This window comes from Leptidea sinapis, chromosome 4 (assembly GCF_905404315.1).
Source record: "Leptidea sinapis chromosome 4, ilLepSina1.1, whole genome shotgun sequence".
NCBI lineage: Eukaryota > Metazoa > Arthropoda > Insecta > Lepidoptera > Pieridae > Leptidea > Leptidea sinapis.
Window position 1 is genome coordinate 3,289,834 of NC_066268.1, and position 18,071 is coordinate 3,307,904.

The 18,071-nt window shown below is 39.7% G+C and overlaps 1 protein-coding gene across 3 annotated transcripts in view; it reads left to right on the forward strand.

Annotated features, from left to right (window-relative positions):
- The window catches only part of LOC126979700 (solute carrier family 12 member 9), a 45,721-nt gene that overhangs the window by 3,168 nt on the left and 24,482 nt on the right, over window positions 1-18,071 (forward strand). For all 3 annotated transcript variants that reach the window (XM_050829161.1, XM_050829162.1, XM_050829160.1), the window contains 8 exons: window positions 921-1,043; window positions 4,258-4,392; window positions 4,597-4,731; window positions 10,798-10,997; window positions 11,408-11,612; window positions 13,140-13,319; window positions 14,059-14,148; window positions 15,712-15,827. In XM_050829161.1, coding sequence (XP_050685118.1) covers window positions 921-1,043; window positions 4,258-4,392; window positions 4,597-4,731; window positions 10,798-10,997; window positions 11,408-11,612; window positions 13,140-13,319; window positions 14,059-14,148; window positions 15,712-15,827 — 1,184 coding nt within the window. The remainder of the gene's footprint in view (window positions 1-920; window positions 1,044-4,257; window positions 4,393-4,596; window positions 4,732-10,797; window positions 10,998-11,407; window positions 11,613-13,139; window positions 13,320-14,058; window positions 14,149-15,711; window positions 15,828-18,071) is intronic.

Sequence of the window (18,071 nt, forward strand, 5' to 3'; positions counted from 1 at the left end):
ATAGATGCATAGGCAGACTTGCTTCAGACGTTTTTTGAGCATGATTGTGTCTAGGTGTTAGTTGTAGTTTTAGTAGGTTTAGTGTAGTCTATGTTCAATCCAAGCCCACTTTGTATATAAACCATTGGTGTTTTGTTTCTAAAAATAATAGAGATTTCCACTTTATCCCAGCCTAGGCGGTATTTTCTATCTCTTACTCTATAGTGCCCTAGCAGTAGAAATCTGTGGTGATGCAAACACGACACTCTTTCTAAATAATTAAAATAGATTTGTAATCGATTGTTGCAGCTGCAATGAGCTCAAGGTTGATGGTTTAGGGGTCAAATTTATCGATAATCACTTTGAATAGTGTCGCGGTCTCGTAAACACGCTCAATGGCTGAGAAGTTGAGTGGTAATATTATAGTTTTTATATTCTAGCTCCTAAAGATATAAGGGAACTGGGCGTGTTTTGGATTTGCATGCACGATAGCTCTATGCGAAAACCAAAGTTTTTTTTTATATTGTTTACATTTTATTCTATTGATTTGTTATAAATTATTTTGAGCTGTTTTTATAATGTCTTCATTTTGTTGGTGATTTTCTTTTATAGAATAGGAAAACATACGATCCGACACCGTTTAGTAATTACACGAGCGTTATCAGCCTTTTGCGTGTTAACTTATATAAACGCCACAAAAATACTACTGTTTCAGCTTATTGAAAAAAGCTTTTCTTGTGTTTACTAAGTACATGTTACTCGTTGTTCAGTAACGGTATATCGTCATTTAATTTATCGATAAGGGTACATCACTGATAGTTTATTGTAACTACTAGCATTGGGTCATCGTCTGAAACTCGTAACGGATAAAGTTTAAGGTTTCTGTGATAGATGGTTTCATCTGTTTCCTGTCTAGTAATTCAATTGGTTATCTGTTGCAGGTTATGTCGAGTTTGGTGAATTTAGGGCTCAGAGCCCCGGTATCAAAAAAGTGGGTACATTCGCCGGGGTGTTCTGTCCTGTGGTGCTGTCAATGTTCAGTGCACTAATTTTTATACGAATGGGTATGTACGTTTTAAACTCCCATACTTTACTGCCTAATTAATATAGTATTGTGGGTTTGCCTACTTCAGTAACACATCTGTTGTTCTGTAAGTAGCTCTGCACGCAGGTACGTCCGCTGTCGACCAATGACCCATTGAAAGTGCGCTCCCGTTGTGCTGTGAATTATTTGTTACACATAGGGCTATATTTGACCGGGACTCCACGGTGGCGCGACTTGTTGCGACACCGTGGTGTTAGGTTTATTTTCTCCAATGGTGTCATTATTCCAGGTATAAAATTATTTGCTGGTTTTACTCTCAGAATAACTCATTTCACGACTTTGTAAAGACAATAATAAAACTATTTTGTATATATATCTATGTACTCTGTGCGCTCCAATTACATTTGACGCCATTTTGACTTTATCCGAGGAATAAGCCAGGTATACCTTAAAAATTGGTGGTATAAGAGTAACTCTTGTATAACTTGTTATCTGAGAGTAAGTAATAATTTTATCCTAAGAATATAACTTCTATTCTATACTTCTTGTTGTGGCTTCTGTGAAAGGGGCACCACAATTCGGCCAATGTCACGTTTAAATGTACACCCCCAAGCTTAGAGTATGCATTTGATCAATTTAACTTTAATTTTTAAGTATGGTAGAAATGGTTCAAAAGACAGGTTTTTTCTTATTTTGTCGAATACCAGTGATTTTAGAATACTCCCCTAACTGCCATAAGTGTTTAAAGTGATCAATATATCAAGCAATGTTTAATTTCGTAGAAGTATAGACAACTTGGCCTCTAAAAAGCTTGGTGGGCACAGCAAGACTGATTAAAAACCTGACTCACAGTACTGAACTTCGTCTAGGCAGAGCCTCCACAGGACTTACTCTTCCATATGGCCAACTAACGACGAGCGGCGAATCATCGACCATGTTAAGGCCAACGAGATGACATAAAGAATATAAACAAAGAACCGTTACTGAGTTATATTATACCGAGTTACTTTGTCATACATACTTCTGATTCGGACTCTTCCGACTAACCATCTTTGTCTAATACAGACGACAGCGATTAGTTTTATTCAACTAAAAATGTTTTGAAGTCCTGAAACTTTGTTTATATTCATTGTATTGTTTCGTTAGCCTTACTATAGTCATCTCTGATCGGCTTGTTTTTTAGCCATTTCTGTCTGAGTTTCATTTATTTATTCATTATATAAACCTGTAAACTTACAGTTTTACCCAAAGCGTTTACAAGCTAGTCCCAAAAATACAATTAATATAATAAAATTAGATTTTAAATTAAAGATAAAATAAATAATGATAAAATAATACAAAAAATGTAAAGTTATATAAAATCAAATAATGTCCATAGCGCCAAATAATCAAATAAAATAAGTCCAAAGTTTTAAGTCAATAATTAAATTAAATAAAAAAGTTATTAATATTAATATATAATATATAATTCAAGTACTATCTAACATAATATGTCATTAACAATCGTTTGAAATTTGTCCGCAAATAAATCAATGTCACTCTGAGTGAGCAAGTCGACGATCAGACGTAATGCTCGAATAGTAGGAGCGTTCTCCGCATGTCGGGTGCGACCGTGCGCGTGACGGGCCGCTCCAGTAGACGCGGAGCCATCGCCCCCGCCGTATCACGGGAGATACGATTTGGTACCAATAAACCAACTTGAGCAAGGATTTGCGGACACTCCAATTTATTTCGTATTATGGAGAGATAATGCACCACTAACAGCATCTTTCTCCTGAACGAAAGCCTCTCAAGCTCTACCATCCCATACACAAATAAGGAAGGGTATAAATAAGGGTACTATCCGAAGGTCTTCTTATAGAGCCAGCGGGCAAATTTACGCTGCGTTTTCTCAATCATGAGGGTGTATTTATCCTCATAGGGATCACAGATAGTAGCGCAATACTCAAGTTTGCTCCGCACGTAAACATTTTATAATACCTTCGCTACCTTGATATCGCTAAATTGAGAAGCATTCCTCATAATGCATCCTAGTACTCTATTAACTGTTTTACAGGTCGTTATAATATGAAGATGAAAATTTAATGTATTATCTAATGTCAGTCCTAGATCGTAAATGTCATAAACTCTTTCCATAGGGGCGTCAAATAAATTATAAGCTACGGTGATCGGCAGTCGTTTCCTTGAAAATGTTAAAACCTTAACACTTATCAGAGTTGAAAGGGAGGCGATTAGCCTGGCTCCACAGAGATACGGCATCGATATCCGCTTGAAGAGCTTGGGTATCACTGTTATCTGCAATACTCCGAAATAGTTTCAGGTCATCAGCAAACAATAAGCACTTGGAGATTTGGACCGTTTCCGGAAGGTCATTTATCATTATTAAAATTAACGTTGGTCCTTGACTTACGCCAGACCTCGTGTAAAAATATTCAGATTCGTATCCATTCACCTTTAAAAATTGCCGCCTATTGCTAAGATATGATGTAAATAATCTGAGTAGGTTGTCAGTAAACCCCATCACTGCTAGTTTACGTTGTAAGATGCCATTGTCAACAAGATCGAAAGCTTTTCGAAAGTCAAAATAGGCAGCATCTACTTGTCGACCCGCATCCATTTCCGCATAAACATAGTCTACTAGTGCGGTGAGATTTGTACTCGTTGACCGAGCTTTCTGAAACCCATGCTGAGCATTGCTAAGTTCCCTACGTCCCTTCCCCATCACGGGTAGTGGCCAGAGGAGTTGATCAGGCCAATACCAGCAGCTAAGTTTCACGACTAGATATCACGTTTAAAATTCAAATGTGAAATTTCCTCCAAACAAAGTTGATGTGTGTCTATTGGTATTCCAGAACCTCGTGAGTTGCTAGAAACTTAATTATAGCTCTACAAGAGTAGTATATCAACATCACCATCATCAGCTGGAAGACGTCCAATGCTGTAAACAGGCAAAAGATCTCCACGACGATCGGACCTGCGCTGCCCTCATTCAACTTATTTCGTCGATCTTGACCAGATGGTCGGTCCATCTTGTGGGGGGCCTACCAACACTGCGTCTTCCGGTTCTAAGCTATGTCGGTGATTTTGGTTCTCCTACGAATCTCCTCATTTCTGATTCGATCTTTCATGGAAACTCCGAGCATAGCCCTCTTCATTGCCCTTAGAGCGACCATGACCTTTCTCATCCGGCCCATAGTTAGAGTACTATAGATTGTTAATAAATACTGTTTCAGGTTATCTCGTGGGCAATGCCGGGGTTATAGTGACGTTAGCACAATTCGGCATGGCCTACCTAATAGTAGGATTTACTGTCACATCCATTTGCGCTATATCAACCAATGGTGCTGTCGAAGGGGGTGGAGTTTACTGTATCCTTTAACTGCTCTACTGTAGTTTTTGAGAAACTACGTCCTGTACTTACGCTTATATGTACATACTAGAGATGCTAATGACAGCGGGCCAAGCACTTGGACATAAACGTTCATAGCATTCACGCTTTTTAATTTTTATAATTGTTTTTTGCATGTTTGAATAATTTTTATTGTTATATAATATCCTGACCAAGGGACCAGTTATGTTAAGCAGGACGTTGGGCCCGGAGTGCGGCGGCGCGATAGGAACTCTGTTCTTCTTCGCTAATGTAGTGTCGAGCGCGCTTTGTATCTCCGCTTGCACTGAAGCTTTGATGGAGAACTTTGGCGAGAGTGGTGAGTATGCCGTCAAGTTTTCGTATGGATTAGAGTGTGCATTGAAAGTGCTAGTTTTAATATAACTTGTTGATGAAACACGATTTCAGACTTCGGGTGATGCCAGCCCCAGCTTCGCCTAGGCACTCTATTCATTTTTGAAATTTATTTATTTTTTGATTAGCGCGTGTGTTACACATTTAAATAAAACACTTTTTAAAGGAGTAGAACGCGTGTAATTGTAATTGTAACCGTGTTCTTTACCAGGCTCCTTTGCACAGGATGCCGGCTAGATTATTGGTACCACAACGGCGCCTCTTTCTGCCGTGAAGCAGTAATGTGTAAGCATTGCTGTGTTTCAATCATGCTTACACATTACTGTGTTCCAGTCTGAAGGGCGCATTAGCTAGTGAAGTTACTGGGAAATAAAACTTAATATCTTATGTGTCAAGGTTTTTTTTTTTTATGTAATAGGAGGACAAACGAGCGTACGGGTCACCTGGTGTTAAGTGATCACCGCCGCCCACATTCTCTTGCAACACCAGAGGAATCACAAGAGCGTTGCCGGCCTTTAAGGAAGGTGTACGCGCTTTTTTTGAAGGTACCCATGTCGTATCGTCCCGGAAACACCGCAGAAGGAAGCTCATTCCACAGCTTTGTAGTACGAGGGAGAAAGCTCCTTGAAAACCGCACTGTGGAGGACCGCCATACATCCAGATGGTGGGGATGAAATACTGACTTGTGGCGTGTCGTGCGAAGGTGGAATTCAGCGGCAGGAATCAGGTTAAACAGCTCTTCGGAACACTCCCCGAGATAAATGCGGTAGAAGACACACAATGAAGCGACGTCTCTACGCAACGCCAAGAGATCCAGCCGTTAACAGAGCACTGAGTCCCCGACAATTCGAGCGCCAGACCAGAGATGACAGCAATACTCCATGTGTGGCCGGACCTGCGCTTTGTAGAGCGCTAGAATGTGGGCCGGCTTGAAGTATTGCCGTGCTCTATTGATGACGCCCAGCTTCTTCGAAGCCAATTTGGCTTTGCCCTCCAGGTGGCCACGGAATTGGCAATCGCTCGAGATTTCGAGACCCAGTATTCCGATACTAGGCGCGGCTTTAAGAGAAGTGTTCTCGAAGAGCGGTGATACGACAAATGGGGTTTTTTTAGTGGTAAACGCGCAAACTTGAGTCTTCTGGGGGTTAAATTGGGTAAGGTTCAATTTACCCCATTCCGCGACCTTCTCGAGAGAGGACTCGCTAGAAGACACAAGTTTCTCCCGGCACTGGTCAACGATTTCCCGAGAGAGACCTCCATGGCCCGTGTATACGGCATCACCAGTGCTGTCATCTGCATAGCAATGTATGTTGGAGGTGTCCAACATATCATTGATATGCACAAGAAACAGCCTAGGAGACACAGCCTTGGGGCACTCCAGCATACACGGGCTTCGGGTTCGAGCAATATCCGTCGACAACGACCTGTATGCTACGCCCAGTGAGGAAGCTGGAGGTCCACTTGCACAAGCTCTCGGGAAGCCCAAGATGGAAGTTTTGAGAGGAGCGCCTTGTGCCATACACGATCAAAGGCCTTCGCTATATCCAGGCTAACTGCCAGGCCTTCCCCCTTGCTTTCAATAGCCGCCGCCCATCTATGTGTTAGGTATACCAGAAGATCACCTGCCGACCGTCCATGGCGAAAGCCGTACTGTCGGTCGTTGATCAACTGGTGACCCTCTAGGTATACTAAAAGCTGGCGGCTAATTATGCTCTCCATGATTTTAGAGAGCCGGATCCGAACTGCCTCCTTTTTTTTTGGATCGGATGGACAAGGGCTGACTTCCATGAGTCAGGGACTACGCCTTTGGAATAAGAGTGCCGGAATAAACGCGTTAGCACCGGCGTCAACTCAGGGGCACACGTTCTAAGCACGATTGGAGAAATGCCATCCGGCCCGGTCGACTTCCTGACGTCCAACGAAAACAGAGCTCGCCTAACAGTTTTCTGTCTGAACTGTACTTCAGGCATAGAGCTCTGACACCGCGGGATGGTCGGCGGTGTTTTTCCGTTGTCGTCAAGAGTCGAGTTGGAGGCGAAAAGAGCGCAGAGGAGCTCGGCTTTCTCTTTTGCAGTATGGGCCAGGGTGTCATTTCTCATGTGCAACGGCGGCATAGACGGCTGGTTGAAGTTACCAAGAGCAACTTTCGACAACGACCAGAACTTGCGTGTTCCGGTCGGGTAACTGGAAAGCTGCTCGCCGATTTTGACGACGTGCTTAGACTTCGCACGGGCGATTTGCCTCTTAAAAAATCTGGAGGCACGGTTATATTTCCTCTTAAGAACTTTGACATTCGGATCCTTTGTGCCTAGCGCCGCAACCCAAGTTCGATACGCCTGTTTTTTGCAGTCAGATGCTGCTTTAACTGACGCATCGAACCAGGGCTGTGATCTGCCACCGATCGGTAATACAGAGCTTGGTATAAAAATATCCATGCCCTGCAGTATCACATCGGCTACTGCAACGGCGCAGGCACTAGGATCATCCGAAGGGCAACAAACCTTGCCCCAAGGGTAGGATGCAAAAAAGGAACGCATCCTATCCCAATCTGCTGACTTGTAGTGCCAAACGCGGCGGGTCGCTGGTGGTCTGCGACGTTGGCGTCGGATAGGCACTACACTACTGACCAGGCAATGGTCGGACGTTCCGAGAGGGGCGTCGACAAAGACCTGGTAACCATCGGGATGTGTAGTCAGCAGAAGATCTAATAAGGACGGCATGTGGCTATCCACATCCGGGAGTCGCGTTGGAAACTCAACCAATTGGGACAGACCATACGCCAATGCAAAATTATGCACAGATCGCCCTGCGTAGTCTGTGGTACGTGATCCAAGACATTCGGCATTGTGCCCGTTGAAATCACCCAAGACTACGATTTCAGCGGAGGGGATCTGTGCAAGCACGTCGTCAATTGCCGCTTGAACGCAGCCCATGAGATGATCGGTTTCTGCGTTACCACTATGGGACCTGTAGACACACGCATAGATATACGGACGCAGTCCTCTAAATCTACGCGGAGCCAGAGAGTAGACAGGTCCCTACCCTCAAAATTGCCGAAATTTTGTCAAAAATTTGAAAATTGTCTCAAGGTGACGAGCGCAATTGTAGTGCCGCTCAGAATTTTTGGGTTTTTCAAGAATCCTGAGCAGCTATGCATTGTAATGGACAGGGCGTATGAATTGCCATCAGCTGAATGTCCTGCTCGTTTCGTCCAAAAAAACATTATTATTATTATTTTTATTTTATTTTATTGGGGTTGACAACAGCTTTATACAAAATAATCACTTATAATTAAATACAAAAACATAGCCAATTACAGTCTACCACGATTTACCTAATGGTAACCTATAAATAACACACGATCAGAGAAATTAAAAAAAAAAGTATTTAAAAGTGCCTGCGTTGGTTGCATAATGGATTATATGTATAAGTATGAAAAATGAATATAAATAAGAGAAAAACATGATAAATACACAGATTTACAGATATAATAGTACAATACATAATTAAAGGTCAACCTAGAACCGTAGAATGGATCTATATCATTGAAGGATTTATTATATACATTTGTGCACCGAGTGAGAACACTGTTCTGACCATAATTAGTACGACGAGTAGGAACTTGAAAAGTAGAAATGTCACGGGTGCGCAACGACGGAGCGCGTAAGGCATCTTCCTGCCAGAAGAGAGGGACAGTCGAGACGACCGCTCAGCACATCATGTAAGAACATTATGTCCGAGACAGTACGCCTTTCCTGCAATGTCAGCAGATTGTATATGCGACAGTTGTCTTTGTAGTTGGATGCAACTTTCCGGAATTTATAGTTTAAGTGTGTTTAAAACTTTTTCTGAATTCGTTCTAACCTATACCAGTTTACAACATATATACATATTAATAAATATATATGGCGTAAAATAGGTTCCATATCACGGAGACATACTCTAAAATTGATCTAACGCGTAATACACTTTTTTTTTTGGAAAGTGGATTTTTAAAATGATGACAAGTACGCATTACGAAGCCCAAATTACGATAAGCGCGATTTATTATGCAATCTATGTGATTTGACATATTCATTTTGGAATCCAGGAAGACGCCAAGATCTCTAACAACATTAACTCTTTGTATTAACTCTCCATTAAAGCTGTAAGAGAAAATTATTGGTGTAGGTTTGCGCGAAAAACTAATGACCTGGCATTTTTTGAGGCTGACTGTGATATTATTAGTATTATAGTAGGTGTATAAGTTATTGAGGTCATTTTGTAATAATTCACAATCCTCCTCAGAGTGCACCTTAATGAAGACTTTATTGTCATCAGCATACAATAAATAATCTGAGTTAACGATGCTAGCTCCTTTATCGTAAATGTAGGCGTTCCAAAACAGGGGCCCTAGCAAACTGCCCTGCGGAACTCCCGATAGAATAGATGTATAGTCTGACCTCAATCCTCCCAAAACAACAACTTGACAACGGTTAGACAGGTAGGATTTTATCCACCTTAAGAGGTCGCCGTGCATACCTAATAAATGCAATTTAGAGAGCAGAATGTCGTGGTCCACACGATCGAAAGCTTTTTCGAAGTCCGTGTAGACCACGTCTACCTGCCCACCCAATTCCATGTTCATCAATAAAAATTCACTTAAATAAGCTAAATTAGTAATTGCAGAACGATTCTTCAAGAAACCATGTTGGGCGTAAGAAATGTCGTTAGCTATTGTAGAATAAATGCTGGTAAAAACGACTTTTACAAAAACCTTCGCTAGTGTTCAATTTAGAAATTGGGCGATAGTTTTCAATATTTATTTTTTGGCCTCCCTTAGGAATTACAATTAACGCTTCCAAATCAATGGGAAAGTGCATTCTTTCAAAGAGCGGCGAAATAGAATTGTGATAGGTATTGCAAGACTATCGGCACGCGATGAAATAAATATAGGAGGTATGCCATCACAACCAGCGCCTTTACATTTATCTAACGACTAGCTGACCCGGCAAACGTTGTTTTGCCATATAAAGTGTAATTCACGCGATAGTTTTATATTAGATTAGCGCGTTCAAACAAACAAACAAACACTGCAGCTTTATAATATTAGTATAGATTTTAATATTGAAGCTATGTTATATATATATACCTACCGTTATATCAACGTTAGCAATAACTTCATTAGAAACGTGTAGATTAGATTGGTTTTGGTCAGTACGAGATATAGGTGCAGAAGAGTTGGAGAAGGCACTCTCAAAAAATTTACTAAATGCATTGCATATGCATCATTATATGTTTCGGAGTTGAGAGTGAAGTTGTTTGTATAAGATGATCCACCCCGTTTTGACTTCACATAACGCCAAAAGAGTTTTGGAGAAGACCGAATTAGTTTTTCAGTGTTACTACTAAAGCTTCTATAATATTCTTTTAAAACTTTATTATGTCTATTTCTCAAAAATAAAAACTCATCTCTATCCCTAGGGTTGTGATATTTTTTCCATCTACTATGAATACGATTTTTTTCTTTAATGATTTTTATCAATGCGGGACTGTACCACACGGAGAATTTATTATAATTACAAGAAGTCTTAGGTATTTACATTTCGAAACATTCATATATTTTTTCATAAAAGACATTTACAGTTGAGTCTACAGAGGTGCCATTTAAGACATTGTACCAATCTATTGATTTTAAATGATTATCAATTAAATCGTAATTGCAATTATAATATTTATATCTTGGTTGAAGTTTTTCTTTGAAAGGCCTAATTTGTAAGTCTGTAACTATAACATTCAAAGGTGGATGAAAGGGATCAATTCTAGTTAAAGGCGATGCACTAGATGACACATGTAGAAAGAGATTTGAAAAACACAAGTCTAATATATTATTAGAGACATTAAATGTAGTAAACCAGACGTTTCCTGTCCTTTTCAGGGGGACCCCCTGCAACTAAAACACAGAACTACATACCATTATAAACATAAAAATGTACAGGTGAAGGTAATATGAAGCATATAGAAAATGATAAACTTATTATAATTCTTCCAGGTTATCTGGTTTCCAGCGGAGGTTTACCAGACGGTGATTGGTACCGGTTCCTCTACAGGTCCACGCTAAACGCCGTAGGACTGAGTGTCTCTCTAGCGGGCGCGTCATTGTTCGCCAGGACGAGTCTGGCCATCTGGCTCACGATGGTGGTCTGTCTCGCCAGCGCCTTCCTTAGTTTCTTCATCATCAAACCGACTATGGTAACTTTCTTCTATCGGACTGTCAGCTCGTCAATACGATAGTGTATTCTAACGGCCTTACAAATAAACTTCGTATAGAGTTATACCTGAGAACAAACCAAGAACATGTTAAATGTTTACAAATTGACATTTTGCTTACAATTGGTTTATTCGAATGACATTTCCCACGTTTATTCGGAAGGCTGTCTGACATTCGAAAACCTTTAAAATTATCATTGTACTGACAGTGTTGTCAGCGATGAAGTCTATATTTTGCATATCCCTGGTTTATTCTCAGATATAACTTACTACCAAGTTTATTTGTAAGGCCGTAAGTCTGTAATGCTATCCGAGGAGAATGACAGAGAAACTATATTTCGTTAGCCGTCTTCCTTTGTAAGTGGGCATCAAGAGTGCTTCAAATATTTCAGATAGAGAAGCCGGACACTAATCACCTGGTGAACGACACACACTTCAGCTATACGGGTCTGAATATGGCCACCTTCTACGAGAACTTATACCCTCAATATGGCAGGGACTACACCACAGATGATGGGGAATTGGTGGACTTCGCGTCGGTGTTTGGAGTACTGTTCACTGGCGTTACGGGAGTGATGGCCGGGGCCAACATGAGTGGTGAGTTGTTGGTGTTTGTGGTTCCACTGATAGCACTGGATGTGCAGTGTGTGTTTACGGTCACACCATCTGCCTCATCCTTATGAGGCAGATGGCCCCTTGGCCATCCATAAATAACGTCACATGTTACGGGTGGGAGGGGTTGATGAAGTGTGACAAGGGGCGGGAAGGATTCCCAAATTTTGTGACAGTTGTTTCGATTTTAAGTTTGTATGTTTTTAATTCCCATGATGATTTTCGATATTGGATCTCAATGTCACAATACCGATATTAAAATGTCAATTTCGGATAATAAGAAAATAATAAATTTAATTCAATAATGACCCTTCACGTTCACGACAGTTTGAAGATATAAAATTATAAAATTGAATATGTCATAGATCATAGATCGTAATACCCATTCCAACATATCTATATAACCTTAGTGATTTTTTACTTATTTTCCAAGATGTTATTATGTTTGCGAAAAATGAACTTCTATGGCTATAACTATCAATGACAAAAAATTCGTAAAATAAGCCACTAACAGTGGGACACAGTGAACCTAAGGTAGCAACTAAAAATCCTCAGAATGAAACATAAAACATCATACCAGACGTTGATTATAATGCGAACTGCAAAATTGTTCGCCTGAGAATTATTATATTGATCGTTCTGAATAACTCGTAACTCAAGTCGCCGCTTTCTATATTTGTGTTCTTCCTTCAGTCTTTCACCCTTGTTTCGCACTTGTAATGTTGACACCCTTTTTTTATTTTTTTATGGAATAGGAGGAGAAACGAGCGTACGGGGTCACGTGGTGTTAAGTGATCACCGCCGCCCACAATCTCTTGCAACACCAGAGGACTCACAGGAGCAACATCGCACAAGGAAGCTCATTCCACAGCTTTGTAGTACGTGGAAGAAAGCTCCTTGAAAACTACACTGTGGAGGACCTACACATCCAGATGGTAGGGATGATATCCTAACTTGTGGCGTGTCGTGCAAAGGTGGAATTCGGCTGAAGGTGATCCAGCCGTTCACAGAGCACTGGGTCTGACAATTCGAGCTACTCTACGTTGCACGCGGTCAAATGGATCGAGCTGAAACTGGGGTGCACCAGACCAGAGATGACAGCAATACTCCATGTGTGGCTGGAGCTGCGCTTTGTAGAGCGCTAGTATGTGGGCCGGCTTGAAGTATTGCGGTGCTCTATTAATGACGCCCAGCTTCTTCGGAGCCAATTTGGCTTTGCCCTCCAGATGGCCACGGAATTGGCAATCGCTCGAGATTTCGAGACCCAGTATTCCGATACTAGGCGAGGCTTTAAGGGACAAATGGTTTTTTTTTTATCAGTGTCAGCTTAGTGAAAAATGTATAATAAGATTCATGAAAATAATCATGTATAATGAGATTTATGAAAATAATCAATCTTAGCAGTGAGCTATAGTTAACAGTGGCTATCACAATATATTGGTCACGATCAAACAGGGTTACCCTGAACTGTACCAAAAGCGACCTACCATAACCATAAAATAAATGTTCTAGGTGAACTGAAGAGTCCGTCACGCAGTATACCCCTGGGCACGCTGACAGCACTGCTGTTCACCGGCATCTCGTACGTGCTGCTGACCTTCCTTACAGCGGCTACCTGCTCCAGGGCTCTGCTGCAGAACAACTACGTCTATCTACTGCCTATTAACATCTGGAAACCGTTTATTGCAGTCGGTGAGTATTGAACAGTTTTACTCCCATGACGGTTTGTTGACGATTACCCTCGCCCCAACGTGAGTGCCCATTCAGCAAGCTCTACGCGGCGTTCATCAGCTAAACTTGTAAGATGTGTATTGTAAAGTTTGTGTGATATGTGTGTGATGGCTTACCCACCTGCGCCCTCCTCTGAGATCCTTCTTCAAATAGGAACCGAGCTTCCAAAAGCACAGCTGTCGTATGACTTTAAAAACCAAATCACAGATTATGCTAACCTTACACTCAGCTAACTTTTACCATAGCATAAAGAGTACCGACGTTTCACTAAGTTACACCTGCGGAAACACAATCATCTTTAGCTGCCCGCTAATAAGATTCATTTTTGTCGTATCCAAATTCGTTCCAGATGCGTTCCCTCACAGACATTGCAACTGCAAGATTTTGTGCTGCAGAAATGAGATATAAATAGATCAATATTTTTTTCAAAAGATAAATGAAAGACAGAAATAAAAACTGTAAATGCCCATTTCATAGCTAAGTTAACTCGACAAGTCATTTATCGGCGTTATTATTTATGGAAAGATTCCAGACAACATAATGGAAAGTCTTTGACCTATATGAATAATGTGATTTTGATTTTGATTTACCTTCTCACTACTTAGGTATTTTATTTTGGCTGTAAAATTAACATCGCGAACGCACCTTGTGGCTTAAACGCCTTGTGTGTAGGAAGCACCTAACCATGAAAATATTTCAGGTATGTTGACTGCGACCTTCTCAGCCGGACTGTCAAATTTAATCGGCGCTTCGAGAGTGCTTGAGGCTTTAGCTAAGGATAACATATTTGGTTTGTATATATTATATTATATTGCTATTATTCCGGATTCTAGGATTTTTTAAATAATTCTACAATTGGTGAGATCTTAGCGGTTTCGTTGAATGCACCGAAGTAAAAAGTACGACATACACAGCGCTACACTGGTGATATTAAATGAACACACACGGGTAGAAATACTCAATCTAAGATTATTCCTCGATTAAGTTTTATTCCTAGGATAAAGCTGTTATTTATTCTCAGATAGCCATCTCTTCATTTCACCATCTACTTATCCTGAGTATAACAAAGTTATACAAGAGTAACTCTTGTACCAACAATTTTTAGGGATTAATTGGCTTATTCTTCAGATAAAATCAAAACGGTGTCAAGTTTTTATGTCATCTGAGCGTACAATGTACATTATAACTGAGCGACCATTGATTCATTATTGTGCACATTAAATACAATTGAAAATAGTAGTTTAAAATGCAACGTTTGAGAAATATGCTATTGGACAGCGAAAGCAAAAAAAATAGATTTTTTTGAGACCAGACAATGAAAAGGATTGTTTGAAAAAATAGCACTTCACACATTGACACAACCTTAAAGTAATGACTAAATAAAAAATGGCCTGTTATTGCAATACTGTACTGAAACAAGCCTATTAAATTTGTCTACATTTAGACTTATCAAAATTATATCAAAATTTATCAAAAATATACTAGGAGTTACTTTTAGTCTTTACAAAGTGGTGAAGCGTACTATGAGTAATTATTTCTGAGAGTAAATGCAGGGAATAATTTTATACCTGGCCATAGTTATTCTCGTATAATGACACCATTGGTGAAATTCGATCTAAAAGTTCTGAATGGCCACGGTACCTGTGTGTCAGTGCCTACACTAGCGCGCGACTACGAGATTACTTACAGGTTGTTCCGAAATTATATTATACATTTATTTAGGTGATCACGGTTAAGTAGCTCTATCCGTATACTCCACTCTGTATAACCCAGTGGTCTCAGTTCAAATCATACAATTCTCAATACAAACATTTGTATGATGAATATGGTTGTTTTCTCCCGAGTCATTAATGTTTATATGTTCAAGTATGTACCTATATCGTATTTAATATATTATTGTCATGCACCTTTAGTACAGGCTATGCCTAGGACATTCATAATTCGTAACGTATCGCGTTACGGCGCCAGTCTGTCTGGTTTCCCTTTCACTCACGCCTACGTCAGCGGTAGGCAGGCTCCTCCTTTCTCACTATACGCAATTCTTACTTTTATAGGATTAATTAATAATGTACATACACAAATTCTCATTTGCATATTCAAGAATTGTAACTAAGAATACCATATATTTTATAATCAATAAAATATTTTATTAATAAATAACCATTACATACATTATGATATTAATATATATAAAATTGAAGTAATAACCTAACTTTTTCTCAAGTTAAAAAATATCAATATTAAATAGTTCTACTTAGATTAGTTTAAGTTATCACTTTTGTCGGGCGTTCCGAGACGCACACTTTTTTTTCGTTTAAGTGTGGAAAGTTTCAGATGAATTGAAATATTATAGGATTTCTTCTTCGGCCGATGGTATCGCGATCTGGCAACCCAGTAATGGCGGTGGTGATGTCATGGCTCCTCGTGCAGGTCGGAATAATGGCGGGCTCGCTGAATACCATCGCTCAGGTAAAAACTATAATTTTTTGTTATTGTTTAATTTATCACTTCAGCCGGAAGGCGTCCACTGCTAGACATAGGCCTCCCACAAAGATCGCCATGACGATCGGCCCTGCGGTGCCCTCATCGAACGGCCGGCGATCTTGACTAGATCGCCGGTCCATCTTGTGGGTATACCAACACTGCGTGTACGTGGTAGCCATTCGAGGACTTTTTTGCCAAAACAGCCTTTTTTCCCTGGAGCTGTGTGCCCTTCAGTTTCGCAATAATTCATAATATTTAGGACTTCTGTTGCATATTTAAGATGAAGAACTGCGTTATCTCATTCCTCCTCATTCCAGATAAAATTAAAAACAGTAATAATAAAGTAAAAGCAACTTGGAATGTAATTAACAATGAAAGTGGTAGATCGAAGTGCCGTAACACCTCTATGTGTTTAAATATTAATAATCGCGTCATAAATTCGGAAATTGAAATTGCAAATGAATTTTATAAATACTTCCCTGAAATCCCAATTATCGCGACCATAGACCTAAACTCTTCACCAAAAGCAGCACATGATATGCTTAAATTACACGTACCAGTATCTTCCATTGATTTGAAATTTATGTATGCTAAAGGTAGCGATATACAAAAAATCTTCAAATTAATTAACCTAAAAAATACAAAGGACCTATGGGGCCATTCGACATATATTGTAAAATACATACTTGACATTATAGCACCTGAATTAGCAATAATATATAACGAATACATAGATGAGGGTGTGTTCCCTGACCTCATGAAATACAGCAAAGTTATACCTTTGTTTAAATCGGGCATTTCTTTTGACCCTGCTAATTTCAGACCTATTTCAGTGCTGCCTGTTTTTAGTAAAATTTTTGAAACACTTTTGCTTCAGTAGCTACAAATGCATTTTTGTAAATTATTGAACAAAAATCAATTTGTTTTCACTAGGGGCTTATCAACAATTAATGCGGGTACACACATCTTTGACGCCTGGGAAGAGAGTGAATGTAGTCACAGGATGCATTGGACATTTTTTGTGATTTGTCCAAAGCATTTGACTGTGTCCACCATGAAACTTTACTCCTAAAACTAAAGCATTATGGAGTAAAAAATAGAGCCCTTAATCTGTTAAAATCATATTTAAGCGAAAGAAATCAGATAGTCGATGTAAATGGCAAACGGTCTTCGGGTAAACCTGTGGGAATAGGTGTTCCGCGGGGTTATATTCTCAGTCCTTTCTTGTTTCTTATCTATATTAACGATCTACCGTTTGTGGTAGATGATAGCCATGAGATTGTATTGTTTGCTGATGATACTTCACTTATTTTTAAAGTGAAGCGACGTGTAGATATTGATGACGAGGTAGACAGTGCACTCTCAAAGATAGTGCGTTGGTTTGAAACGAATAATCTGCACTTAAACCGTAAAAAAACCAAGTGTTAAAGGGTGCATTACACCAAACACAGCGGAGGTACAAACCAACGTACTTATAAATGACCAGAAATTAGAACTTGTGGACACTACGGTCTTTTTGGGTATCACGTTAGATAAAAAGCTTCAGTGGGGTTCACATATTGCCCAACTAGCATATAGACTAGTTAGAAAAATTAGAGAGTACACTAATGTTGCGACCGCTAGATTAGTTTACTTCAGTTATTTTCACAGCATCATGACGTATTTTACTGTGGGGTCATGCTGCTGACATTGATATAGTGTTTGCTCTGCAAAAGAGAGCTGTTCGTGCTATACCAGCTTTGTTATAGAGTATCTCAAAGAAAAATTTAAAGAAATAAATATTATGACTGTTCATTCTCAGTACATTTATGAAAACATAATATACGTTCACAAAAATCGTCACCCTTTTGCTCTTAATAGTGATTTCCATTATTATAACACTAGAAATAAGGGATTGCTTGTAACTAATTCTAGTAGGCTTCATAAGATACATAATAGCTTTAAGTGTAAATGTATACACTTTTATAATAAAGTCCCAGCCACTTTTCAGGTATTATCTATAAATAAAGTTAAATGTTTTATAAAAAAAAATGCATCTGTCGTAAATCCTATTACTCCACAGCTGAATATCTGAGTGATCGGACAGCCTGGGACTAGATTATGATTATTTTATAGCAATAGCAATGAATGTACAATATTGTATATTTTTATTAAAAAGAGCGCAAAAAAAGAATGCTGGGAGAGTTTCTTGCGCCGCTTCTTCTCTCTCAGAGCGCCATTTGTTTCCGA